This window comes from Canis lupus, chromosome X, assembly GCF_011100685.1.
Source record: "Canis lupus familiaris isolate Mischka breed German Shepherd chromosome X, alternate assembly UU_Cfam_GSD_1.0, whole genome shotgun sequence".
In the NCBI taxonomy this organism is placed as follows: Eukaryota; Metazoa; Chordata; class Mammalia; order Carnivora; family Canidae; genus Canis; species Canis lupus.
Genome location: NC_049260.1, coordinates 35991965 through 36019204, shown reverse-complemented (window position 1 = coordinate 36019204; position 27240 = coordinate 35991965). Strand labels below are relative to the sequence as shown.

At 45.7% G+C, this 27240-nt stretch overlaps 1 protein-coding gene across 1 annotated transcript; it reads right to left on the bottom strand.

Moving 5' to 3' along the window:
- Positions 1-7513: 7513 nt before the first annotated feature.
- Positions 7514-26379, bottom strand: NYX (nyctalopin). Its single transcript, XM_038588786.1, has 7 exons — positions 26371-26379; positions 18083-18188; positions 14576-14717; positions 9854-10063; positions 8805-8999; positions 8390-8467; positions 7514-7806 (listed from the first exon to the last, which is right to left on the bottom strand). The coding sequence occupies exons 1-7, from the start codon at positions 26377-26379 to the stop codon at positions 7641-7643; spliced, it is 906 nt and encodes a 301-aa protein (XP_038444714.1). The 3' UTR covers positions 7514-7640.
- Positions 26380-27240: the final 861 nt, after the last annotated feature.

The window sequence follows — 27240 nt, the reverse complement described above, 5'->3', positions numbered from 1 at the left end:
TGTAAACTGAAGGGTCTGTACTTCCTGCCCTTTGGGGGCCCTTCTGGCTCTCATTTTCTGTGGTTGGACAGCAGCTGTTGCCAACCACCACCTCTAAGAAAAAAATACCCCAGTCAGAGCCCCACGGGCCTCTGCTGCCTCCTCCCAGACCCAGCTGTTTGGACTGTGGATAAACATTTGACCTAAGTAGAGCCAATGCGATTCATTCAACAGCCGCCACCCCCACACTCACCGTGAACATGGAATGGGCAGTGAGATCGTGTGAGCATCAACCAGTACAGCACTGGGGGTAGGGTTTGTACCAGAGCCATGTGCAGGTCAGAGTTGTAAGGGAGCAGGAGTCAAAGGCAAGGTGAGAGGGGTACCTGGGTGGCTCAGTGGTTGAGCAACTGCCTTTGGCTCAGGGTGTGATCCCGGGGTCCTGGGATCGAGTCCTGCTTTGGGATCCCTGCAGGGAGCCCACTTCTTCTTCTGCCTATGTCTCTGCCTCTCTCTGTGTGTCTCTCATGAACAAATAAATATAATCTTTAAAAAACAACAACAACAAATTAAGGCAAGGTGAGGAAGCTGGTCTGTGGACAGAGGACAAAACCCAACGTGAGGATCACAGAGACGGAGATCAAGAAGAATGGGAAGTTGAAAAAAAAAAAAAAACAGAATGGGAAGTTGCTAGCCAGCTCTCTAGTTCCCAGAAGGCCCTGCTACAGCTGTGTCTATGACATTTCCCTATTTCCATTTAGAAACCCACTCAAACCATCTGCGTGGACAAGTGGACTTCTGTTCCTTGTGACCAAATCATCTCTGATAGTGGGGGCATTTGATACCTTTTCTGGCTACCCAGCACCTTTTAAGTACTCTTTCTACACTTGGGGAATTTCCTATAAGTCCTGCCTCCTCAAGATAGAAGCCAGAAATTCTCTTTCCTAACGTCCCTTGCAGTTAGGGCCCAGGCACATGACCTAGCTTTGTCGATCAGATACCCGCCAGGGACACTTGGATTCAGAAGTGCATGCCAGGGAGAAACCATTTTCTGGCCAGGATGGTGGCAGAGGCATCTGGCTTTCAGGCCCCTGGGGTGGAATTTCTGGCACCCAATACCCAGCTTGATGTCCATGAGCTGCCAGGTGTGTCCATCAGTGATGGTGGCCTCAGGGCCATTGCTGGAACTGCCCTGATCCCTGGTTTAGGCATTGCTCCGGGCAGTGGGCCTCCAACCAGGAATACTGGGAACATTTCACATCCCTGAATAAACCCTTTCTTGGCTTCAACAGTACCTTACTGTGCTTTGCAACAAGAGTCCTAAGCACCATCCCAAGTGAAACAGGTCCCCTTAATCTCTTTCGGACCATCTCCTCCTTCTGGCCACTCCCCCTTTCCCCAAGAATCTCATGAACTCTCCACCTTAAAAGAGAAAGCTACTCAAATTCAGGACCAGGCAGTGCGCCCAAGCCAAAAGGAAGCTCCTTGTTATTCTTTGCCACAATATATACAATATGTAATCAACACTTGTTTAGGGGCACCTGGGTGGCTCAGTGGGGTAAGCGTCCGCCTTCACTTAGGTCATGATCTCAGGATCCTGGGATGAACCCTCATTGGGCTTCCTGCTCAGCAGGGAGCCTGCTTCTCCTTCTCCCTCCTGCTCCCCCTGCTTGTGCTTGCTGGCTCTCTCTCTCTCTCTCTCTCTCAAATAAATAAGTAAATAATCTTAAAAAATTTTGTTTAGGCCCTCCCTGATTTTTCCAAACACAAATGAAAAGGGGCCTCTCCTGGAATCAGCAGTGATTATTCCAAAAACCACTCTCAGCTGTCCAGAGCCAAATTCCATGGGGATACCTTGGCCAGAAAAACATTTACCAAATTAAAATAAAGATCTCAGTTTGTGAGACGTGAAGGTCCAGTGCTTAGCAATTTCTGTTCACACACCAGGATTTTCGAGAAGGATCCATGTGGAAATCTGAAAAGGCTTCAGTGCTTTTATTCCCAGCCTATGGTTGGGAGAGGAAGATGGGAAATTCAGCCAACCTGGCCCGGGCTCAGGACTGGCCTCTGTTCAGCCAGCCTCTGTCACAGTTTGGGGATACACATGCGGGGCTTTCCAGAGCATTCAGTTTGGAAACACTCATCCTGATGGCATGGCCTCTCTAGTTCGCTCATAAACTCTGATGACACTGCCTTTCATCCCTGCTCTCATACTCCTTTTCTGGGTGTTTTGTTTTGCTTTAACCTCAGCCAAGCTTTCTGCACCTCAGTCTCCTCATCTATAACAGGCAGACTATTATAAGGAATGGATGAGTTGTAAAGCCTGAAAAAGCTGTGAAAGCATGGGATAAAGCTAAAGCAGGCTCCATGAGGCACTGTTGTCACAGGATTAAATCTCACCGAGACGAATACTTCAAGGATCACGTGGAGATCTGCCCCAAAGTGGAAAGATACCAAGTATGAGAATAGTGAAGTTATTACAAGTAGACTGCAAAGAAGAGTCTAGAATGGTTCTCTACCTAGGCTGCACATTAGCATCACCAGAGGAGCTTCCGAGCCACTCACAATGCTTCCACCGGACACTACTCCAATTAAATCCGAACCTTCAGGGGCTGGAACCAAGCATCATACTCCACAGATGATTCCAATACACAGCCCAAGTCAAAAACCAACAGTCGAGGTGGACCAACTTTATAAACATGGGATTTATCCACGTGGTATAAAACATTACAAGGTGTAAACTAGAATTACCATATGCCCCAGCAATTCCACTCCTAGGTATATACCCAAAGGTATCGAAAGTAGGTGTTCTGGGACGCTGGGTTGGCTCAGTGGTTGAGTGCCTGTCTTCAGCGCAGGGCGTGATCCTGGAGTCCCGGCATCGAGTCCCACATCGGGCTCCCTGCATGGAGCCTGCTTCTCCCTCTGCCTGTGTCTCTGCCTCTCTGTCTCTCATGAATAAATAAAATCTTTTAAAAAAAAGTAGGTGTTCTAATAAATACTTGTGCATGAATGTTCACAGCAGCATTATTCACAATAGCCCAAAGAGGGAAACAAATGTCCATCAACCGATGAATGAATAAACAAAATGTGATCTCTCCATAACGTAAAATACTGTTCTGAAGTAGTGGGGCACCTGAGTGGTGCAGTCAGTTAAGCAACCGACCCTTGGTTTTGGCTCAGGTCGTGATCTCAGGGTCATGAGATGGGGCCTCAAGTCAGGCTCCATGCTCAGCACAAAGTCTGCTTGAGATTCTCTCCTGCTCCTCCCGCTCATTCTCTCTCTCTCTCTCTCTCTCAAATAAATATTTAAAGAAATAAGGGAATGAAGTAGTGATACACACTGCAAGGTGGATGAACCTCAAAAATATTATGCCTGGGTGGCTCAGTCAGTTAAGCATCTGCCTTCAGCTCAGGTCACAATCCTGGGGTCCTGGGATCGAGCCCCACATCGGGCTCCCTGCTTAGTGGGGAGCCTGCTTCTCCCTCTCCCTCTGCTGCTCCCCTTGCTTCTGCTCTCTCTCCAAGTAAATAAATAAAATCTTTTTTTAAATGCTAAATAAGGGACACCTGGGGTGGCTCAGTCTGCCTTCAGCTCAGGGCGTGATCCCTGAGTCCCCAGATCAAGTCCCGCATCAGGCTCCCTGCAGGGGGCTTGATTCTCCCTCTGCCTGTGTCTCTGCCTTTCTCTCTCTCTCTGTCTCATGAATAAATAAATAAATAAAATCTTTTAAAAAAATAATTTTAAAAATAAAATGGTTCGTGGTTTGGGGCGCCTGGGTGGCTCAGTCAATTAAGTGTCCAACTCTTGATCTCAGCTCAGGTCATGATCTCAGGATCATGAGTTCAAGCCCCACATCGGGCTCTGCACTCAGCACGGAGCCTTGCTTAAGATTCTCTCTCCCTCTCCCTCTGCCTCTCCCCCCACCACATGCTTGCCCTCTCTCCCTCTCTCCCTCTCAAAAAAAAAAGATTCATGGTTAATTTTATATTATGTGAATTTTACTTCAATAAAAAGAATAATAGGGCACCTGGGTGGCTCAGTGGATTGGGTATCTGCCTTCGGCTCAGGTCATGATCCCAGGGTCCTGGGATCGAGTCCCACCTCGGGTTCCCTGCTCAGGAGGCTCCCTCCTCCTCTGCCTTTCCTCTCCACTTGTGCTCTCAAGTAAATAAAATCTTAAATAAAATAATAATGATGATGAATGTTACAAGGTATCCCTGAGTCTAGGCAAATACCAGAAATGGGTCCCTGCTTTTGTGTTCTGGTCTGGTGTGCTGGCCAGCCCCCAAGCTGCAGGGAGGCAGGAAGGCTGGGCTCAGATGCCCCACAGAATAATGTCTTAATGCAGACCAGCTGAGGAATTTCTCTTTCATAGGGCCTCCACTTATTGGATATGTGCTTTTCCCCCTGGAGGTTTGCTAAGGAGAACAGTTACTCATAGAGTTTCCAACCACAGACTGAGTCTGAAGTGCTTCTTCATCCTCATTGTTTTCAAAGAATTTGTGCCTCACAAAACCAAAATAGCAAGGGAAAATATGGTCCATTTTCTGCTTCCAGCAAAATCTATTTAGCCACTTTGGTGCTGGAAGTCATTCTCCTCCCACTCCTGGCAAATGCTATCCCAGTGGCTCCTCAGGTCAAGCCCCAGTGCTGGATTTTCAAAACGAAATGGGAGGGGGCAATCAGAAAGGCAGTGGGGGAGACCATTCCATGGCCTCTCACCTCACTGTAATCCCAGAACTTTCTTCTCAAAACACAAAGGTACCTCTTGTGACAATAAAGGAAGAAAGGATCATGGATTCACCCCTCAGCTCTGCTGATTAATGCGGGTCATGAGGGATGGAGAAACTGGTTTGGAAGGGTGATCTGCTGATGGCCTCACAGGCCTGTGGATCTTAGGGTAGAGAGCTGTCCCATCTGGTGGAGCAGAACACAAGGCCCCAGGAAGGCCTAAATACTGATAATCGCCCCAAACTGAAAATAAATGCTCAGCAATAGGGGAATGAATGATGAACACACCAGTAGCCCCCATACAAGGAGTTCTACTCTGCAATCAAAACAAATGAGCTACTAATCTATGCAGTGACATCAATGAATGGCACACATATACTGCCCTACACTCCACAGCACCTGAGTTTCTTTCATGAAAGATTTGTTCTCTTGGGATGCAGATGCACTCTCCCTACAGACTTCTTCTTTTAAGTCAAGTTGACTGAGGTATGATTTACTTACAATAAAATATACCCATTTTAAGTGTATAACAAATGTAACACACCCACATAAGCACCACTCTAATCATGATTTAGAACATTCCTACCATCCAGAAGGTGTCCTCAGGTCCCTTTGACAGTGGTCCCCTCCCCATCTGCAGCTCCAGACAACAACTGATATGCTTTCTGAACTATTGATCCATTTTGCCTATTCTAGAACTTCATGTAAATGGAGTCCAAGTGGCTCTCTCAGTCAACATTATATTTGTGAGAGTCATCTATGTTGTCTGAGTGTCCGTTGTCCATTTTTTTAAGATTTATTTATTTATTAGAGAGAGAGTGCGCAGGGAGGAGCAGAGGGAGAGGGAGAAAGAAACCTTCACAGACTCGTCACTGAGCATGCAGCTCGTTGAGGGACTCGATCTCCTGACCCTGAGATCATCACCTGAGCCAAATCCAAGAGTTGGATGCTCAACCGACTGCACCACCCAGAGGCCTCAGTTGTTCATTCATTTTTATCGCTGAACAGTATTCCATTGTATGGATGTACCTCAATTTGTGTGTTCAGTCACCTGGGGTTGGACTTTTGCATTGTTTTCAGTTTTTACCTACTGTGACTAAAGCTGATGTAAGGATTTGTGGGCAAGTCTTGTTGTGGACATGTGTTTCCATTCAGCATCTACCAATGAGAGGAATTGCTGGGTCAGACGGTAAATACCCGTCTCAATAGCTCCACATCCACACCAACACTTGCTATTGTCTTTTTGACGCTAGCCATCCTAGTGGGTGTGAAGTGGTACCTCCTTGTGGGTTTGATTTGCATCTCCCTAATGACTAATTAGGTAGAGCATCTTTTCACATGCTTCTAAGTCATTTGTATATCTTCTCTGATGAAACAGCTATTCAAACATGTTCCCCATTTTTAAAGATGGGTTATCTTAGGTGTGCCCGGCTGGCTCAGTCAGAAAAGCATGCAACTCTTGATCCGGGGGGTCGTGAATGTGAGTGCTACATTGGGCACAGAGATTACATTATTAAAAAAATGTTTTAATGGGTTGTCTTAGTGAGTTTGAAGAGGTTTTGAAATATAGACAGATTTTTTAGATGCAAGACCTCTATCAGATATTGTAATGGTTCTAATCTGGACGGCTTCACCCATTCAAAAAACAAGTCCTTATAAGCACCTACCAACATCTTAGACTCTAGAGACAAGGAGATGAATAAAACAGAAACCCCGACCCTCCCCAAAGACTTGTGGTTTAGAGAAAGCCCCTGGTGAAGAACCCTGTAAAGCAAGGGGTTGGGATATCATGCTGTGGACAGCAGGAAGACCTTGAAGGGGCTGCCATAGTGGAGGGGAGTGGAGGGGCACTTCTGGGCAACCTTCCTGTCCAGAGAATTCGTTTCAATTTTGTCCCAGATTTACCCCGCCGTGAGCCACTTCTGATTCCCCCACGACCTTGTTTTGTCAGGCTCACTTAATCATTTTTCCTCTGGCTCAGGAGGTAGAACCCTCTCCCTGCCTGCTTCTCGGGAACATGTAGTTCATAATCCTGTGACTTGTAGTCAGAGTAATACTATCTGCGCTGCTGAGTGTGTTTTAAATTAAAGCGCCAGGGGATGTGGAGACGGTCATTAATTTTAAGTGCATCTATTGTTAGCAAATGATGTCACCGCTAAGCTCTCCAACTTGTCACAAGAAGTCTAGATGTATTTCGAGTTTCTGCAGCAGCAAGAACAGTTCCTGTTTTGCAGCACACAGGCTATGAATACTGTCTGCATGCTGTCAGGAACAGAAGAGCTTTGGGTGCACATTTAAAATCATATTGGCTCGTAGAAGCAAACATTCTGTCCCAATGAGTCAATCAAACTTCATATCCTTTCTAGGTAGGAGAAATGGCAAGGAGCTGGCTGTTCGTAATTATATAAATGTCAACCTTTGTCCTTTGGAGGCTCCTCGAGGTAGAAAGTCATGTCCTATTTATCATACTGTTCCCTGCACCTTGTTCCAATTTTTTTTCTCATTTATTTATTGGGTCTCTCATAAAAGAATGTAAGTTTCTCAAGGACAGAAGCTATGCAATTATATCCCTCATAATGTCCCTGGAGTGTACTGAAGGTATAGTGTGTACCTGTTGATTCATTGAATAGAGCAGGGTCTACTTTTTGAAAAGGGGGAATAAAGGGTAAGGAGATTCTATAACCACCATTTTAGAATTATCTGGTAAAATTTTCTCTGCCAGCACTGCACCCAGAAGTCTATCACATGGGTGCCTATAACCTCAAATAATCACATTCATCCAAAGGTCAGAAAAACAGCTTCTTTGTGTAGACTTCTTTACTGCAGAATTTACCAAGGGATGTTTTTCCTTGGGCAATCTCAGATTTGAGCAGGTGGGGCTGCAGAGGTACAGAAAAAAAAATTTGTGATGAGTCTTCTTGTTATATTAAAACCCAGGGGATCCCTGGGTGGCGCAGCGGTTTGGCGCCTGCCTTTGGCCCAGGGCGCGATCCTGGAGACCCGGGATCGAGTCCCACGTCGGGCTTCCGGTGCATGGAGCCTGCTTCTCCCTCTGCCTGTGTCTCTGCCTCTCTCTCTCTCTCACTGTGTGCCTATCATAAATAAATAAAAAAATAATAATAAAAAATAAAACCCACATAACATAACAACAGGACCAAAAAACGTGGGGAAGAATGTTTCAACATCCATCATCACACAATTCCAACGTGATATTTTCATTTTTATTCTCCCTTTAGGAAGATGGTTTAAAGGATTTTTTGTTTTTAACTAAATGAGCTTAAAGTAATATGGCCACTATCGTTTTTGGTGATTAAACCAATGAATCGATACCTGAAATTAGAATAAGGAAATGAATTCATATCTGAAATTAGAATAAGAAAATCGCCAAAGGTTATTTCAGATATTTGGTTCAGGGATTTTGCAAACCAACCAAACCCACCACCTGCTCAGTTTTATCTCATTCTCCATTCCCTTCCTTGTGATCACAGTTCAGTGAAACCTAATCAGAACTTGTGTCCATGTACAGCTTTCATGGAAGCCACTTGAAGACCAAGCTCCTTGGGTAGAAGCCCTGTGGTTTCCATGAATCTTCTAGAATCATCCATGGGCTTCCCAACCCCTGCACCCACTGGCAGCTGTCTGCTGGGGGTCAGAAGGACCAGGCTTGGAACTCACCATGTAGCAGCAGGACCAGCATCCTGTGGCCTTTCATGCACCCGGTGGCTTAGAACCACCCAGCTGTGGAATCCCCACCTAAGGGGAGACAGCACAGGTCACCAAGCGCCCAGAAGGGGTCCCTTGAGAACCTCCCCACACCTCCACACTTCTTCCTGAATGCCCTGCCTTGTCTTCTTCTCCACACTCATTTCTTCCCATCAGTCTTGGTATTGGGTTAGGAGAAACCAGTAACAACAGCCAATCAGAAGCCCCCCCAAAAAAATTGATAGCATGGATCTGTTTGGAAATCCTTCATCCGACTAAAACCCTGACAGCAACACCGATGGACTCACTGACAGCCCAGCAAGCAACCAGACAGGGAGGAGACCTGTGACCAGAGACGTATTCATGAATAGTCCCCAATGTCGCTTACTGTCCCGGGGGTCTTCCTGGTCCTGCTCCTTCTCCAAGGTGCCCTTGGGCTCCCCCAGCCCAGCCATCTCCCAAGTTGGGCAGCCACAGATGCAAAAAATGGTCCAGCAGAGAAGTAAAAGGGGGTGGGGGAGATGGTGAGCAGGAGTCGAGGAGAAATAGTTGCTTGTGCAGGTTGGAGCGCTTATTTTTCTTTCTGCAGATTTAATGGCAGGAAAATCCTGTATCAGATAAGGATTAACAGAGATGAAAGAATGTGTCTGCCTTTCGAATCACCAAAGCCAGTGACAGATTTCGCTGACACACCAATCAGCTTTATCCCCAGGCCTTGGCCTCTCCATCTGCCGGGCCCCTTTCTCTCCTTAAACCCTCCACAGACCCCACCTCCTACCCTGACCCCAGCCCCAACCCCCAAGCAAACGTGCAGCCAGAAACTGGCTCCCTGCCACCCAAACGGCATTATCAGCATTTTTGAACAAGGACACGTTACATAACTTGGGAGAGGTGGGGAAGGATAGGACAGCTTGAAATAATGATGTTCTCCCAAAATGCAGGCTGCTCACTTCCTTTCTTTGCAGTGGCTGATGGCTGATAATCCAAAAACAGACGGTGGAGACTGTCCTTCACTGCAGTAAGGCGAGAATCCTGGCTTTGGGGTTGAGGCCGTGCTGGCCACCCCCGAAGGCGGCAGGTCTAGAGGCCATTTCCAGAACCTGGCTGAGGTTTCTTAAACCCATCAGGACTCAGTTAAGACTCACTATTCAGAGTGTCTCCTCCTGGGAAGCAGAGCCCAGGAGCAGCAGTAGCGGCAGGGCACTGGTTAGGAACGTGGCATCCCAGCACTCCCAATCCCCTCACCCCAGACCTCTGGAATCAATATGGGCATTTTCACCAAATGCCCGTGCTCAGTAAATCCCTGGTTTAGGGGAGTGGAGGTGGCAGTTCAGGTGCCCCCCACATTCTTCCAGCCCCAGCGGGCTTGGCTGTAGGGTCCAGCCCTCTGCTCTGCTGGGACTGACCTGGAGGTACAGCCGGCTGTGCGATCCCTACCCGAGGGGAGACAGCCGCGGCCTGGCTGGCCCGGCTGCGCCCGCCTGGTGTTGGCCGTGCCAGTGCCGATGGACGGCAGCCTGGAGTTCTCTTCCCACGACCTGGGCTCGGGTGTGAATCCAGACCTCTGCGGCTGCCGTGCCTGGAGAATTTCTGTTTTCTTCCACTTGGGCCTTGTAAGCCAATATATGGCTGAACCTGTCCGAACCTCTGCTGGGAAGGAAACCATTGTGAGGATGGAGTAGAAATGCGGGTAGTTGAAGCCCTGCAGATGAAACCCCTGCCCAGGCTGGAACGTGGTTGTGAGAAAAGCCTGTCCCCATCCACAGTCCTTGCGTGTGTCTTACTGGGCCCACCTTGCCTTCAGCCTTCTCCAGCCGAGTGGGCCTGTTGCTCTGGGCCAAGGATCTCCCTGAGGAAGGCCTTCTCTACCTAGGAAATTGGACATTTCTCCCGAGTGGAAAGTGAGGAGCAATCAGAGACTTTCTCGGCGGGGAAAGGAAAGGACTCAACCACCAGGTTGGCCAGTACCACGGAACCCCAACTGGGGAACAAGCAGCCTTGTGATCAAAATCCCTGTTCCCACGGGGTTAAAAGCAAGGAGGGAAGGGTGGTCACAGGAGGTGCAACTGACTAGCATGCCCTGGAGGAGAAACTTCGATGGGACCTTGTTATCCAAAGATCGCTGATAGCCTGGCAGTTTGCACCGATGCTCACCATGTTGCAAGGCAGTCGGTAGCTGATAAGAGGCAGGAAAAGGGAGGAGAAGTATGTAAGTGAGTGAAACAGAAGTGGCCCAGGAAACACTGCTTTGCAAGGTGGCCTTCTGGAAAAGCTGCCATTGTCAGCAGAGGAGGGGTGGGAAGCCCTGGCGCTTCTTTGTCATTTCTGCCCCCCCCCACACACACACACAGGGACCCAGCAAGGGGCCACTAGTGAAAGGAAAAGACAAAAATTCCTCCTGTGGATTCCCGGGTTCAGACCTTCAGTGGTATCCTCTGGGCATTCTAAGACCGGGCTCGGATACTAAACCAGATTCTATTTCTCTGCCTCAGACACCTCCTGCTTGCACATGCAGACACACCACCACATGTAGACGAGACTATTCCTTGGGGACAGAGCGCACGGGCATGTTAAGCTTGACTCCAAGTGAAACAAAGCAAGGTTCCCTGTTTCCCTTTTTTAAGTTTTTATTTTTATTTATATAATCCCTACACCCAACATGGGGCTTGAACTCACGACTCGGAGATCAAGAGTCACACGCTTTTCCGACTGAGCCACCCAGGCACCCCAAGGTGCCCTGCTTCATTTCATATGAGGCAAATGAGACACACTCCCAGTAGAGCCCTGGGAGGAACTGTGGCAATCGTTTCATTCAATGCCTTTATTTACAGATGAGGAACCTCAGGCCCAACTGCAGAATGAAAGGTCCTTACGTTTGGTTAGGGTCCCCTCAAAAGCAGATCCTGAGATGAAGATATAAATGGAAGTACAGTCAACCCTCAAACAGCATGGGTTGGAAACATGCAGGTCCACTTACATGAGGATTCTTTTCCAACAAATCCACTATGGTACTGGAAATGCATTTTCCAGGGCAGCCCGGGTGGCTCAGGGGTTTAGCCCCCCAGGGCGTGATCCTGGAGACCCAAGATCGAGTCCCACATCAGGCTCCCTTCATGGAGCCTGTTTCTCCCTCTGCCTGTGTCTGTACCCCTCTCTGTGTCTTTCATGAATAAATAAATAAAATCTTTTTAAAAATGTATTTTCCTTATGATTTTCCTAACCACGTTTTCTTTTCTCTAGCTCATGTGGCCAAAATACAGTACAGAATGCATAGCACATACAAAATTGGTGTTCACGGACTGTTATGTTCTCTGTAAGGCTTCTGGTCAACAGTACACTATTATTGGTAGTAAGTTTGGGGGGGTAGTCAAAAGTTATACGTGGATTTTCGACTGCTCATAACCCCCATGTTGTTCTAAAGATCAGCTCTGCTTGATTTGGGAGGTAGTCCTTGGAAGCACCAGCAGGAGAGTGGGGAAGTCGGTGGAAATCAATGATGTGAACAGGCAAATTGGCACTGTGGACAAGCAGAGCCTAATCCTGTGGCAAACTCTGCTCAGACAGTAGAGAGCACATATCTCAGAATTATCCCAGCTGCGGGGCAGGGAGCCGGGGCATTCATCCACCAGCATCCACCTTGGTAGAAGGCTGCTCCCAGAGGTGATGAGGAGCTGCTGATTCTCCAGCAGTCTCTGGCTACCAGGCATAATGATGTAGCCGCACTGATTCCTAAAGACACTTCTTGGGGCGCCTGGACTGAGCCCATTAAGCGTCTGACCATATGGCTCAGGCCATAATTTGGGGGACCTGGGATCCAGCCCCACATTGAGCTCCCTGCTAGGAAGTCTGCTTCTCCATCTTCCTCTGCCCCTCCCCTCCCTGTGCTATCTCTCTCTCTCTCCAATAGGTAAATAAAATCTTAAAAAAAAAAAAAAAAAGGAAGACAGAAACTCCTTCCCAGAGTGACCTCTTACCCCAAATCAAGGGGCAGAATTCCTCATGGAAGGTGGGAGTAGCTAAGCTTCTCCAATCTGGATTTGACAAAGAAGTGCCAGTTACCGAGGTGGCATGGCACGAGGAGGCGTGCTGGGATTTTTTGCTCAATGCCCAGCTGCCCTGGGGTGGGCTGTAGGGTCTCCTGTTCTGATAGGAGAGGTTGCTTCTCAGACCCCCCCCCCCCAGCCGGCGGCCCCACCCTACATGGTACAGTGATACCTGTTACTCAGAGGACGCAGACTTCACTTCCAATCTCTCTGCACTGTGGTCACAATTCACAGACACTCTGACCCTGGACGGCTGGTCCCCCAGCCTTTGCTCCTTTCTTCCCTCACTTCTCCATGTGCTGAAGTTCCAACCTTCCTCGCAGGCTTAGTACAAGTGCTACTTCCTCTCAGAAATGAGCCCCTTCCTGGCACCCTCCAGGGTTTCATTTATAGTGTTTGGTCCAGGACGTGTCTGATCCAAGTCGCCCTCCCGCAATGCCAAGATCACTGGGCAAGATGGAGGGAGACTCAGGCTGAGGAGTCATGGGGCCCTGGAACCTCAGAACTCCGTGTCCAACAGATTCTGAACCCACTTTTCTTAATCCATCCTGCTGAGGGTAAACTGTGTCACTACTGTGTATGCTCAAGAAGTGGCCTCTTAAGTGGCAGCTGTTTGCACATGAGGATGTGTAGGGGAAAGGACCTTGTGGTGTGGGATGGACCCAGGCTGGGAAGAGAAGGAAGCCACACCACCCAGGCCATAGCTGGCACCAATCTCTCTGCCACCAGTTCCAGTTCAGAAATGCTGAAAAATGTAAGAATACTGAACTTGAACCTGGCAATTTTTATGGAGGTATCCGTCAAGATGGGAGGATAGAATATAGTTAACAGTTGGTTAGCTTGATTCGTAACTTTTAAATACTCAGGCATACGGCATGCGGTTCTCTATGTATACCCTTGCCCCAGGTCCCACAAACATTAGGGATGAGCCTCTGTTTGGCAGACAGGAGGAGGTGCACAAATGTTTGCTAATGGAGTTCATGTGACAATTTGTGGGGAAGTTATAGAAAGAGGACTGGGGTGACAGCCTTTGCCCCCCTGGCTTCGCCTTTTTCTCTGACTTACTGGGTGGTCTTCGGAAAGACACTCTCACCTCCCATGCAGTCTAGTAATGGAAACATTCCAGAATCTAGTCCAGACCATCAATCTTCAATCTTAGGAGATGGAAGCCCACAAAGGTCAAGTGAACTGCTCCCCAGGGTGACAGGTAGAGAGGAAGCTAGGACCTTGTCCCCTTGCCTCCCAGTCCTTGGGCTTTTCTGGGACCCTAGCAAGACAGGGAAACAAAAGATCCCTATCCCCATGGCCACTCCTGCTGCCTGCAGGAGGAGGGGGAGGTAGCCACTGCACTTCTTGCCAGGCACCCCTAAACTACCTCGACTGAATCTATTCCACCGCTAAAGCGCCTAACTCCTTTGTTCTCTGTTAGCAAATTGCCTTCTCCTCTCACTTCCAGCCTTCCAACCAAAACCCCCAGAGCTGTGATCAGCTTGGGCTCCGGGGCCTCCGTCCTGTAACTGGGGGGAAGGGAGAGGCAGAGAAAACAGTGCCTTCATTCCGAGTGACGTCGCCCCAACTGCAGGCCCGGTGCAGACTCGCGCCCCCTTCCATCCCGCGGGTCGGGTCGCAGGGCGCGCCACCGCAGCAATGGGAGGTGGGGGCAGGCAGCCGGCAGCGAGTCATGGGTCTGGACGTTTCAGCCCAACCCCTCCCTCCCCCTCTCCCCCCTCCCCCTTCCCCCCTTCCCCGGGCGTGGGAGAACTAGTTCAGCTAGTTAGCCCCGGTTGGCAACCACGCATGACACAGTGGTTTTTACCCCTTAAGGTCACGTCCTTGCGAAACCTCTGCGGCTCCTGCCTTCGACCCCCTCTCCCGGCTCCCCCCGGGAGAAAGAGGCGGGGCAGCTGGGCGCGCGGCCCCGCCCCCGCCGAGTCCCGCCCCTCCCAGCGTGGCCGCCAGAGGGCGCCCGGGCTCCGGAGCCCCGGCGGGCGGCTCCCAAGCCCCAGCCCCCACCTGCTCCCCGCCCCCGCCGCGCCGCTCCAGGCAGCGAGGCCCGCCAGGCTGCGGCCCGGGAAAGTCCCAGGGCGTGTGGGTGCCGGAAACGTTAGTCACGCACCTGGAGCCGCGGAGCGCCCCGCTGGAAGGGGTGCCAGGGCAAGGGCCTGATTTGCGGAAGGGCACACCCGGGGGCTGGTCTCCCAGTGCCGTGCCCTCGTGACTAGGCCACGTAGCTCTGATGGTGGCTGATACCCTGCGTGCTCATCTGTGCACTAAGAGCTGGCCCAGGGTCCCTTCCTGCCATTACATTCAACAAACGCTGCCCGCTGCCCAAAGATCTACACCTCCTTGGAGCCTCTTTTGAAATCATCGCTCTTTTACATCGCATCAAAAGTAGGTCTCTCTTCATTTCCCACTAAAACCAGAGCTCCTCGAAGAAAAGGTTGCTTCCCTGGCCAGGGGCAGGCAAAGTACAACACGATCCTGGAATATCTTTCTATTTTTTTTAAGATTTTATTTATTCATAACAGACACAGAGAGAGAGAGAGAGAGAGAGGCAGAGGAAGAAGCAGGCTCCATGCAGGGACTCGATCACCCCCTGGGCTAAAGGCAACGCTAAACCGCTGAGCCACCAGGGCTGCCCGTATCTTACATTTTAAAAGACAAGCCATCGAAGGTACTCGGGTAGAAGGAAAGTTGAGTGGGTCCACAGCCCAAATACAGGACAAGCATCAACAAAAATAGTGACCCTTGGGAGGCCCGAGTGGTTCAGTGTTGAGCGTCTATCTGCCTTTGGCTCAGGGCTTGATGCCAAGGTCCTGGGTCCCACATAGGGCTCCCCACAGGGAGCCCGCTTCCCCCTCTGCCTTTGTCTCTGTCTCTTGTGAATAAATAAAATCTTTAAAAAATTTTTATTTAAAAAATTTTAAAAAGAAAAAATACTGACTTTCATGAATTGAAATGCATCAAATCAACTAAATGATGTTAAATCCATGAGTTCATAATGATACTTAAAGAAACACTTTCAGGGATCCCTGGGTGGCCAGCGGTTTAGCGCCTGCCTTTGGCCCAGGGCGCGATCCTGGAGTCTCGGGATCTAATCCCACATTGGGCTCCTGGTGCATGGAGCCTGCTTCTCCCTCTGCCTCTCTCTCTCTCTCTCTCTCTCTCTCTCTCTCTCTCTCTGTGTGTGTGTGTGACTATCATAAATAAATAAAAATTTAAAAAAATAATCTAAAAAAAAAAGAGAAACACTTTCAGCAGCAGCTTTGGAGGTTACTAAAGCATTATTTTGAAACGTGGTAACTAAAGGGAAAGAATCAAGCATTTATCTTGCCTTTCCTTTATGAACTATATTTTACAATAACCAAATGCACTAGCTGATGAGGGAGAGTTTTCCTTTGTAAAAGAATCGCAGCTAATAAATCCAGAAGTGACAGAATGAGGAAATGTCTACATTGCAGTGAAATCATGAATCCTACTGATCATCCTTGACATGCCTCCAAAATGGCACAAGCAGACAGTAGGTGCCTCCTGATGTGACCTATAGTACATAGCCCTATCACCGAATTGCAGCCAAAAAAGAAAACCTGAAGCTAATCAAGCCTCCAGATCTAGCTACTAATTAAAGAAATATGAAGGATGAAGAAATGTGTTAAAAGACATCAAAGATGCAATCAGCTAAATATAGACTGTGGAAAGTTCTACAGGGCAAATGATCCAATTTTTCCAACAAATTAACGGAATAGGGGAGGAGGAGAAGAAAGGGAGATCTGTTACTAAAAGAAACTTACAAGATGTCAAACAATGCATCTTTGGACAATTCTGAAACAATCAGTAGAAATAAAATATAGACCATTAGGTAATATACAGAATTAGCTTTCTTTTGGGTGTGATAAGGGTATTATGTCCTATTTTTTAATGTTCTTATGCATTAGGAAAAAATATAGAAGTATTTATGGTGAAATTATATGTCTGGGATTTGCTTTAAAATATTCCCACAAAACAAATGGAGGGGAGAATTGAAATAGAAACAGCAGAAAGTTGGGGTGCCTAGGTGGCTCAGTCTGTTGGGCATCCGACTCTTGATCTCACCTCAGGTCTTGATATCAGGGTCATGAGTTCAAGCCCCACAGAGCATTGGGCTCTATATGTGGAGCCTACTTAAAAAAAAAAAAAAAAGGCAGAAAATTGACAACTAGAAACTGTTGATGAATACATGAGGTCTCTAGACTTTGGTGTGTGTTTGAAAATTGTTCATAATGGGGTGCCTGGGTGGCTTGGTCGGTTAAGCATCTGCCTTCAGCTCAGGTCATGATCCTAGAGTCCTGGGATCAAGCCCCGAGAATCGGGCTCCCTGCTTAGCTGGGAGATTGCTTCTCCCTCTCCCTCTGCTGCTCCTCCTCCCTGTGCTCTCTTCTCTCAAATAAATTTAAAAAAATTATTCATAGTAGCTTTTTAAAAAGTATGCTCCTCATTTGACCTCTTTCAGATATACAGCTAAAGGTATGTGGTGGGAAGAAAATTTTCTGTCTCTGTATTTTCTTCCCTGCATTCCTATTAAGTTTCCTACATTTCCTTCATTTGAAATGAAAATAACCTATAAGGAGTGGAATAATTAGCAAGCATTTCTCCTTTTTTTGATCTAGAACAGTTCCATATATAACCCAGAACTCAAAATGGTCAAGGAGGAAACAGAATGAGAACTTCTGAGTTTCGTGGCCCATTCGATTTACTGTCTGAGGTTTTCTGTGGTTTTTTTTTTTTTCTTTGTTGTCATTTGTTTGTGTAGATAACCTTAGGAGATGGCTTATAACAAGCTATCATTTCTTATGGACCCCAAAATGTGCTGTTTTGGCTCAGGTACCTAGCGTGTGAAGGTATGATCAAATTTGTGCTCCTCGTTTAAAGCCTGTGAATGTCAATTCTTGGTGGAAGCAAAGGAGGAAGGCCGAGCTCCCCTTATATTTCACTTTCCTCTTTTGTAAAATGGAGCTGTTTTACTTCTTCCTAGTAGAGTTATTATAAGGGCTAATTTAAGCTTGTGGAAGCACTTTTAAAGCAGATCCTAAGATGTATAACCATGCTAGGGAAGTGAAAACTATCATTAATACATTTTAATCATCACATTAAATACCCACATAGACACACCCACCTCTTCTCCATTCAGGCAGATTTTTGCAAAGGGGTAATTAATTCTGATGATGTCATGACCACAGATCCCTGCTTTCATCCTGAAAGCTGCAGTTTCCAAATGCTTACTAAGTCCTCCTTAGACTTTTAAAACATACTCACAAAGCACAGATTCTCCAACATCTCAGTGAAAGCACGCTGCAAAGAGAACTCTTTTGCTTTGGAAACAGAGTGAATGAACACTGAAAGGAGCCATCTTTTCGGCAAGCCAGCCAAAAACCCAGGGGGCAGCGGGAATAAAATGAAACGCTGAGATCACATGTTTGGAAGATCAACTTGCCTGCTACCAAAGTGACCCCCCAGAAACCTGCACTTGCCTTTTAAGTCCTCACCAGGAGGCGAGGAGCTACAGGATTCCTGCCTCCTGACACCTAGCACGGAGACTGGCGACTTTTCCGCCCTTCAGCGCCAGGCGCTCTGCAAAATAGCTGACCAGTGCAGCTAACGCAGCCGCCAGCTCCAGTAATGCAGCCCTCTGAGATGCTAATGATGGTGTCCAATTCCGTGGCGGTGGGAAACCCCGTGTCCTCTTCCAATATCTGTGGGGAAGCGCCGGATGCCGGGGTGCGGCAGGGGAAGGGTGCGTTTCACCTAGTGACTTCCGGCTCTGATTTCCGGCTTGCTCAGAAGGCTCTGCCACCCACTTTGCACATTTTCTCTATTTTCTCTCTACTCCACGTCAACCCGAAGATGTGATAAAGCCCCTTCTCCGCAACCTCCCCAAAACCCTACTCGCCAAGGCTGCGGTGAATGTGTGCAGGCTCTTGCTCAGGATTTGGAGGTAGCACCCCATTGCTACCTCCGAAGAACACAGAGGAGAGTTTTTAAGACAGAATGGTTGATACTCACCCCCACCCCCACCCCCACCCCCGCTATTTATTTTCCCGTCACCCCCTTTCCCCTTTCCTGGCTGGGTCCCAGCCAGGTCTCCAGCTCAGCCCCACCTCCAGCCATTCAGCGGGCCACCTCCTTTGTTCCTCTCCTCAGCAAACACTGCAAAGCCCCCAAATTCTCACTCTTTTCTTATGCTAAAGTAGTCTGGCTCTCTTTGTCTCATTCCCAGGTGGCGGTAGCCCTGCTCTCTTTCTACTGTCACAGTGGCCCATCAATCAGCTTGCTTTTCTAAACAAAGACTGCTGAACCCCCAAAAGAATTCTGTTCTGTATCACTCAGGAATGCTTTTCAGAAATTAAGAATTTCTGCAGCGACTAACAAAAAAAATAAAAAAGAATCAGTCTAATAATGCTTCATATCAGTCACCAAGTTGGATGACAATGCAGAAAAGCATCGTGATTTTTCAACCATTAAGATGAACATTAAATTGAACACGAAAATCTTTCCTCATACAGATTCCCCCAAGGTCATCTCTAACTAAGGTCATTTTATAAATATCATATCAGAAGCGAGTTCTCTGTGGTTTCCTTGGATTTAAGATTTTTGTGGAAACAACAGTACTCCACATGAAAGATTCTCACAAAGACTGAAGAGTATTATTTCACTTAAGTGGATTATCAAGCAAAACTATGGCCCTCCATAGTTCTAGTACAGTGGGTGTCCGCAGGTGATGTGTCACAAATTTGGAGATGCTTAGCCAACCTTTTAGGAACTATCCATTGAGCTGACTTGGAATATATATAAATAAGAATATTATCATTTAGTTTTACTGGAAACTTATCTCATTCCAAAAGGGATTCTAGTAGCATACAACACTAATAATAATAATAATAATAATAATAATAATAATACTACATTGGGTAACTACAGTAAGATTTTTCTAACCAAAGAAAAATTGGACAGAACTAGAAAACAACACAAGACAGGAAAAAGATGAAGCTAAGGTTAATACCTAAAATTCATGACAGAAGGTTACTTGTCCAGCAGCTCAAGCAAAGATAAAAATACAATCAATTCCACTGTTTCTAAGGAAAATTTTCTCCTCCAGGTATACAGACCTATCGACACTGCAATATTTAAAAACAAGGGGAAGGGGCAGCCCCAGTGGCACAGCAGTTTGGTGCCGCCTGCGGCCCGGGGTGTGATCCTGGAGACTGGGGATCGAGTCCCACATCGGGTTCCTTGCATGGAGCCTGCTTCTCCCTCTGCCTGTGTCTCTGCCTCTGTGTGTGTGTGTGTGTGTGTGTGTGTGTGTGTGTGTCTCATGAATAAATAAAATCTTTGAGAAAAATAAATAAATAAATAAATAAATAAATAATAAAAACAAGGGGCACCTGGGTGGTTCAGTGCTTAATGGTCTGCCTTTGGCTCAGATCGTGATACTGGGGACCTGAGATGGAGTCCCACATCAGACTCCCCACAGGGAGCCTGCTTCTCCCTCTGCCTATGTCTCTGCCTCTCTCTCTGTGTCTCTCATGAATAAATAAATAATAAAATAAATATAACTACAAAATAAAACAGCCTCCAAAACCATCTCTCTCTAATCTCTAAAGAATATAGTAAAGAATTAAACAGGGCTACTTCTTATTATACTCTTCAACATGGATGGAGGGCATAATGCCAAAGCAAGTTCCCATAAACATCACACTACAAATGCCCACTGTGATGGGGGAACAGTTACACATCTCTTTGTGGATCAAACCACAAGATGCAAACATGAGCTTAGTACATTCTTTTTTCTTTTAAAGATTTTATTTATTTATTTGAGAGAGAGAGTGAGAGAGAGCGAGCACCGGCCAGGGGAGAGGCAGGGGGAGAAGGAGAAGCAGACTCCCCACTGAGCAGGGGGGCCCATGCGGGGCTTGATCCCAGGACTCTGGGATCATGACCTGAGCTGAAGGCAGACGCTTAACCGACTGAGCCACCCAGGTGCCAAGCAGAGTACATTCTAACATCACCAAAAGATAAGTCTGATGGGGAAAAAAAAAAAAAAGTAAAATGAATCAGTGAATATTTTAAGAAACAATTGGTACAGATTGAATTTTATTTATTTTATTTTTAAGATTTTATTTATTTATTCATGAGAGGCATAGAGAGAGAGAGGCAGAGACATAGGCAGAGGGAGAAGCAGGCTCCATGCAGGGAGCCCGATGTGGGACTCGATCCCGGGTCTCCAGGATCAGGCCCTGGACTGAAGACGGGGCTAAGCCACTGAGCCACCAGGGCTGCCCCAGATTGAATTTTAATAATATCTAGCAACCATACATGATTAGGGGTGGGAGTGCAGAGAATAAAGTTTCCCAAACTAGGCTTTTAACATTCCTGTGTGAGAAGTCAGAGTATCCCAGGTTAATAATAGAAGTAAATGCTAGAACTAGAAAGTTGTGTAAAAGCGTAATACATCAAAAATACTAGAAAACAGATGAGTTATATCAGTTTTGTTCTGATACAATTTCAAAGGAAACACAAAGTTTAAAAGTACCCTCTATAGGGGCACCTGGCTGGCTTAGCCAGCGGAGCGTGCAACTCTTGACCTTGGGTCTTTTTTTTTTTTTTTTTTTTTCTGCTCAGGCCCCATGTTGGGTATAGAGATTACTTAAAAATAAAACTTAAAAAAATACAGTACCCCATATAAAAGTCCACAAATTAAAAGAGAGAAAACAGATAAAAATTGACATACATTTAAACGGAAAAAGATAAATTTGAAAAGAAATAGGATTTGGTAAATTTTCATCAGTTAATGTATTAAGTGTAAACAGGCTGAATTCTCCTTAGAAAAAGAAGGCAGCTCATTGACTGTTAAAATAACAAAATCTAACCACATGTTGCCTATGAGAGATATACACACCAAAAAAAAAAATCAACAGAGTAGCAGTGTAAAGGGATATGCCTATAAGAACAGAAGAAGAGCAAGGATTACTATTTTGGTAGCAAGTAAAGCAGATGTCAGAGTAAAAGACAGCACAATAAATAAATAAGGTCATGGTCTAATGACCAAATGTACATTAAATCATGAAAATCAAGAAATACCAGATGTATGTGTTACAAAAACTATTGCAACAAAGTCCAGGAAAGACAAAGGACAAAAAAGCAAGAAGAAATAAAAACAACTATTATTTTATTTTATTTTATTTTATTTTATTTTAATTAATTTATTTTTAAAACAACTATTATTTTAATTGGAACCCTCAACATTTCATTTGGGGAAATAATAGACAAAGAATAAATTGGAGGGATGCCTGGGTGGCTCAGTGGTTGAGCGGCTGCCTTTGGCTCAGGGCGTGATCCCAGGGTTCTGGGATCGAGTCCCGCATCAGGCTCCCCACAGGGAGCCTGCTTCTCCCTCTGCCTATGTCTCTGCCTCTGTCTCTCATGAGCAAATAAATAAAATCTTAAAAAAAATAAATTAGAAAATACTGTATGACTGAATAACTCATTTAATAAAAATTGGGAGGAAGTACTCACTAAATTCCAGGGCTTGTGCTAGAAGACAGCTCCATAAACAGTAATGAGTTTGGCAGACATGTGGAGAAAATTAAGCTGGGACAGGGTAATATAGTCCTTTCCAAGTATACAAAGATCATACCAACCGCAAACATGCAAAAAATTATGATCCTATATTGGACCACAAAGACTCATTCTTTTCATTAATTTAGCACACATCAAGAGTTTTTTCGACTTATTAGATTTGGAATTCACAGAAAGGCAGAAATACCATCCACCAGATGGTCAAACCACAAAGCATTAATGTTTTTTTAATAACAAAAACAAAATGCCGATCACATAGGAATGTTTTGAAACACTCAAATGTTCTCTTTCGTAGTGCTTGGGTTACACGGGAAATCCAGAACACATGTAGTGGACATCTGTTGTTTTTGCCTGGCCCCATGTCTTCTCAGTTACTACAAGGGTAACAGGTCATCTCTTTCTTTGGGGAACTCCCCCTCCCCCACTCTGCATGACTTTGGTGGAACTGCCAATCCCCTGGTGCTGTGATGAGGAGGTGACCCAGATGGCCAGAGTAACTCATCCTCATAAAGGTGAATTCTCCTAGATTGGGCATGTAATCCAAGCAGGCCAATTACAGCCCTTTTCAAGGAGTGACACGGACACTGGGGAGAGTCATGATAAATTCTCCAGGATTTTGAAGGTTAAGGACATAAATCTAGTGACCCTGGTAACCATCTCAATGGCCACATGGAGAGAGTCTACCTAGGATTGAAACCCACACAAAGAAAATAACTAAGATATGGGAGTGAGTGGGCCAGAGTCCTAATAATATTGCTTGGACCCCTAGATCCAGCCATGCCCGAAGTGAGATCCAATTGCTAGACCCAAGAAATTCTCCTCTCTCTTTTACGAAATTGTGGTAAAATATATAGAACACAAAATTTACCATTTTAATTCTTTTTGGAGTACAATTCAGTGGATTAAGTATACTCACATCACTGTATAGGCATCACCACTATCCTCCAGACTTTGTACATCATCCCAAACTGAAACCCTGTATCCATTAAATAACAACTCCCCTTTATCTCCTCCCCTCAAGAAATTCTCTTGAGGCTTAAACTGTTTCAGTTTGATTTCTGTACCTCTTAATCAAGAGTCAACTGATACACTTTGTAAGAGAGTATTTGTTAAACAATTAAAACAGTATAATATATACAATTATCATATATAACAAGAACTATAAAAGTATTCACACTCTTTGGCACAATAACTTTATTCTGGGGAATACATGCCAAAGATTCCACACATATACACAGAAAAAAAAAAACTACTGAATAAAAGCATGCAGGCTACTCATCAATATGATATATGACAGTATGGGTGACAACTAAGCAAAGATTTAATGGTATGTGCAGACCATCTAAAAACATGAAAATGGGGCAGCCCAGGTGGCTCAGCGGTTTAGCGCCGCCTTCATCCCAGGGCGTGACCCTGGAGACCCCAGATCGAGTCCCACATCGGGCTTCCTGCGTGGAGCCTGCTTCTCCCTCCGCCTGTGCCTCTGCCTCTCTCTCTGTCTCCTCTCTGTGTATTCTCATGAATAAATAATAAAATCTTTAAAAATAATAATAATAAATAAAAACATGAAAATGTTATACAAAAGAATATGAAGTGAAACAGAGAAGGCATGCACTGGTAAGTGTATAGGGATGAAACGTACCAATGCTGATTCCTTCATCTTATTTTTTGTTTTTTATTTATTTATTCATGAAAGACAGAGAGAGAGAGAGACAGAGACAGAGAGACAGAGACAGAGACAGAGACACAGGCAGAGGGAGAAGCAGGCTCATGCAGGCAGCCCGACGTGGGACTCGATCCCGGGTCTCCAGGATCAGGCCCTGGGCCGAAGGCAGGCGTTCAACCGCTGAGCCCCCCAGGGATCCCCTGGTTCCTTCATTTTGACTAAAGTACCATGTATATTATGCAAGATGCTAATATCAGGGGAAGCTTGGTGAAACGTGCATGAAAACTCTGTAATAGCTCTGTAACTTTTCTGTACAACTGAAGTTATAAAATCAAAAGCTTTACAAAAAACTATAGACGGGGGTGCCTAGCTGGCTCAAGTAGATAGCATGCAACTCTTGATCTCAGGTTGTAAGTTCAAGCCCTGTGTCGGGTGCAGAAATTACTTAAAAAATAAAATCTTTGGGGTGCCTAGGTGGCTCAGTTGATTAAGCGTCCAACTCTTGATTTCATGCTGGGTGCAGAGCCTGCTTAAGATCCTCTTTCTCCCTCTGCCCCTCCCCCCGCTTCTGCTCCCACACACTCTCTAAAAAAATACATACATATATACATAAAATCTTTTTTTTGGTAATATTTTATTTATTTATTCATGAGAGACACAAAGAAAGAGGCAGAGATATAGGCAGAGGTAGAAGCAGGCTCCCCACAGGGAGCCCAAAATGGACTTGATCCCAGGACCCAGGATCCCAACCACTAAGCCACCCAGGTGCCCCAAATCTTAAAAAAAAAAAAAAAAAAAAAAAAAACTACAGAGCTAGCAGTGATTCCCAAATGTTTTAGTCTCAGAACCCCTTTACACTCTTAAAAATTACTGAGGACCCAGAGCTTTTGTTCATGTGGGTTATAGCAATCAATATTTACTGTGTCAGAAATTAAAGCTGAGAACTTTTTAAAATATGTATTCATATATTATTTATTTAAAATGAGAATAAGAGGGGTGCCTGGGTGGTTCACTCGGCTAAGCATCTGCCTTTGACTCAGGTCATGAACCCACGGTTCTGGGATTGAGCCCCACATTTGGCTCCCTGCTCGGTGAGGAGTGTGCTGCTCTCTCTCCCCGCCTGCTTGTGCTCTCAAATAAATAAATAAAATATTTTTTAAAAATGAGAATAAGAAACCCATTACATATTAACTTAAATCATATACTTTTATGGGGAAAAAAACTGTATTTTGCAAAACACACAAACAAAATAGCCAGAAAATTGGCATTGTTTTACACTTTTGCAAATCTCTCGTGTATGGCTTAATAGAAGACAGCTGGATTCTCCAAGCGCTCTGCCCTTCAATCTTTTGTGTTAGCAAACATACATAGCCCTTGGAAAACTCCACTGTATACCAGAGAGAGAATGAGAGGGGAAAAGGCAAACAATGTCTTAGTATTTTATGAAAGTAGTTTGAACCTGGTGGGAGCCCTGAATTGCACTACAGAGGAATGGATTAAACAATAAGACTGCTTTTCATTCGATTCATTGTTCAATAAAATTGCTTAAATTAGAGTGTTTTTTATATTAAAAACCAAATCTCCTGCAGGAGGCTAATTAAGCATCGCTGCCAAGAGGCCAGCAGCTTCTGCTCCAGCTTGTATTTCTGCATCTCTCCTGCAATAGAACAAGACTCCTGCCCTGGTTGCCAAGGATGCCCTGTCCCCACGGGAAAGCCCTGGTCACCAATCAGGCTCCAGCAGATGTCCACACAGAATTTTTAAGTGCAATGCTAAGCAGCTGGTGCTGAGGTCATGCATGGGAAGGGAGGCTAGCCTGCTTGGATTGTATTTGTGGGCTCACATGAGGACACTGAGCTCCTGGGGCTCCAGTGCGCCAACGTGCCCCGGCCTGCATTAGAGGATTTGTGGCCAACGGGGCACCACTGGCTGGGACATGCTACCCCAGCTCTGCCAAGCACTGCCTTCTGACTATCTGTTAATTCTTTTCTTTTTCTTTAACATTTTATTTTTAAATAACTGCTACACCCAACGTGGGGGCTCAAACTCACAATCCCGAGATTAAGAGTCCCATGCTCTACCGGCTGAGCCAGCCAGGCACCCCTACCTGTTTATTTTTTATATCAACCAGGTTTGGGTCTGTATTTTTTATTGAAGTGTAGCCTATATATGGAAAAGTGCACAAATGATAAGATACAGCTCCATGAATTCCCACAAACTGAGCACATCCTTGTAGCCCTTACCCCAGGAGCTCCCTGGTGGAGCCCATTTCCAATCAAAGCCCATTCGCCTCCTTACATGACCAGTATCCTGACTACTAACACCATAAATTAGCTTTGCCAGTGTCTATACATAAACAGAATAAACTACACATTCTTTTGTGTGTGGCCTCTTTTATTCAATGTCATATCTGTATGAGTTTCTATGCGGTTACATTCAGTGTGGTTCATTCATTCTCATTGCTGGGTAGTAAGTATTCCATTGTATGAATATACCACAATTTGTTTATCTATCCTCCTATAGATGGACATCTGGGCTATTTCCAGTTTGGGGCTACTATGAATAAGCTGCCACGAATGTTCTTGCAGAAATCTTTTTGTGGAAACACTGGCTGGTTTTAAATTTAAACTTACCATGGTCATGGTGGCTTGTTTTTTTTTAAAATCCAACTATAATGTGAAATGTTATAATGTGAAAAGCAGAAGCTGCCTTCCCCATCTCTGCCTCCTTTCAACACCTTTGCTGTAAACCCTGTTAAGTTTCTCAGGAACCCTTCCAGAAATTTCTTAAGCATATAAATACACACACATACAAATGAGATCACTCTTTTGGCACTTAGGGTTTTTTTCACATAATTATCTTGGAGATCATATTAGTCAGAATAGGCTAGAATATGCTGAGGTAATGAAAAGCATTCACAATCCCAGTGGTTTAAATGTTTATTTCCCACTCCTACTAACTCAGATAGTTAAGAGCACATGCTCATCATAGTCACTTCAACATTTGTGTCCAAATCGCAGGGGCAGGAAGAAGGGGATGTCACCTACCAGCACTTAAGGTGTTTACCCAGAAGGGACATATGTCACTTCTGCTCAGATAACATTGGCCACAAGCCATGTAGCCACACCTCTCTTCAAGGAGGATGGGAGAGGCACCTGGGTGGTGCAGTTGATCAGTTGGGTGGGCTCAACTCGTGATCTCAGGGTCATTAGATCAAGTACTGCATCAGGCTCCAAGCTCAGTACAGAATCTGCTTCACACTCTCTCCCTCAGCAACTCCCCCCCCCACCACACTCTCATGCACTCTCTCTAAAATAAATTTTTAAAAAATTTTTAAATAAAGAAGATGGGAAAGTACAACCCTACCCTGTGTGGGGAGGCAGAAGAGAGGCAGAGCTTTTGGGAACATCTTTACTGATTACCACAGAGATCTTCACACATCAGCACCCATGGACCTACCTCATTCTACCACAATAAAGATGTATTGCAAATTACTTATCCGA

Excerpts from the sequence above, each read along its gene's own strand:
- NYX (XM_038588786.1), bottom strand. Across the intron at positions 9,000-9,853 it reads CCGCGGCTGTCTCCCCTCGG|AAAGAAAAATAAGCGCTCCA; the intron begins GTAGGGATCGCA and ends TTAAATCTGCAG. Across the intron at positions 8,468-8,804 it reads CCAGGAAGACCCCCGGGACA|GTGGGGATTCCACAGCTGGG; the intron begins GTAAGCGACATT and ends GTCTCCCCTTAG.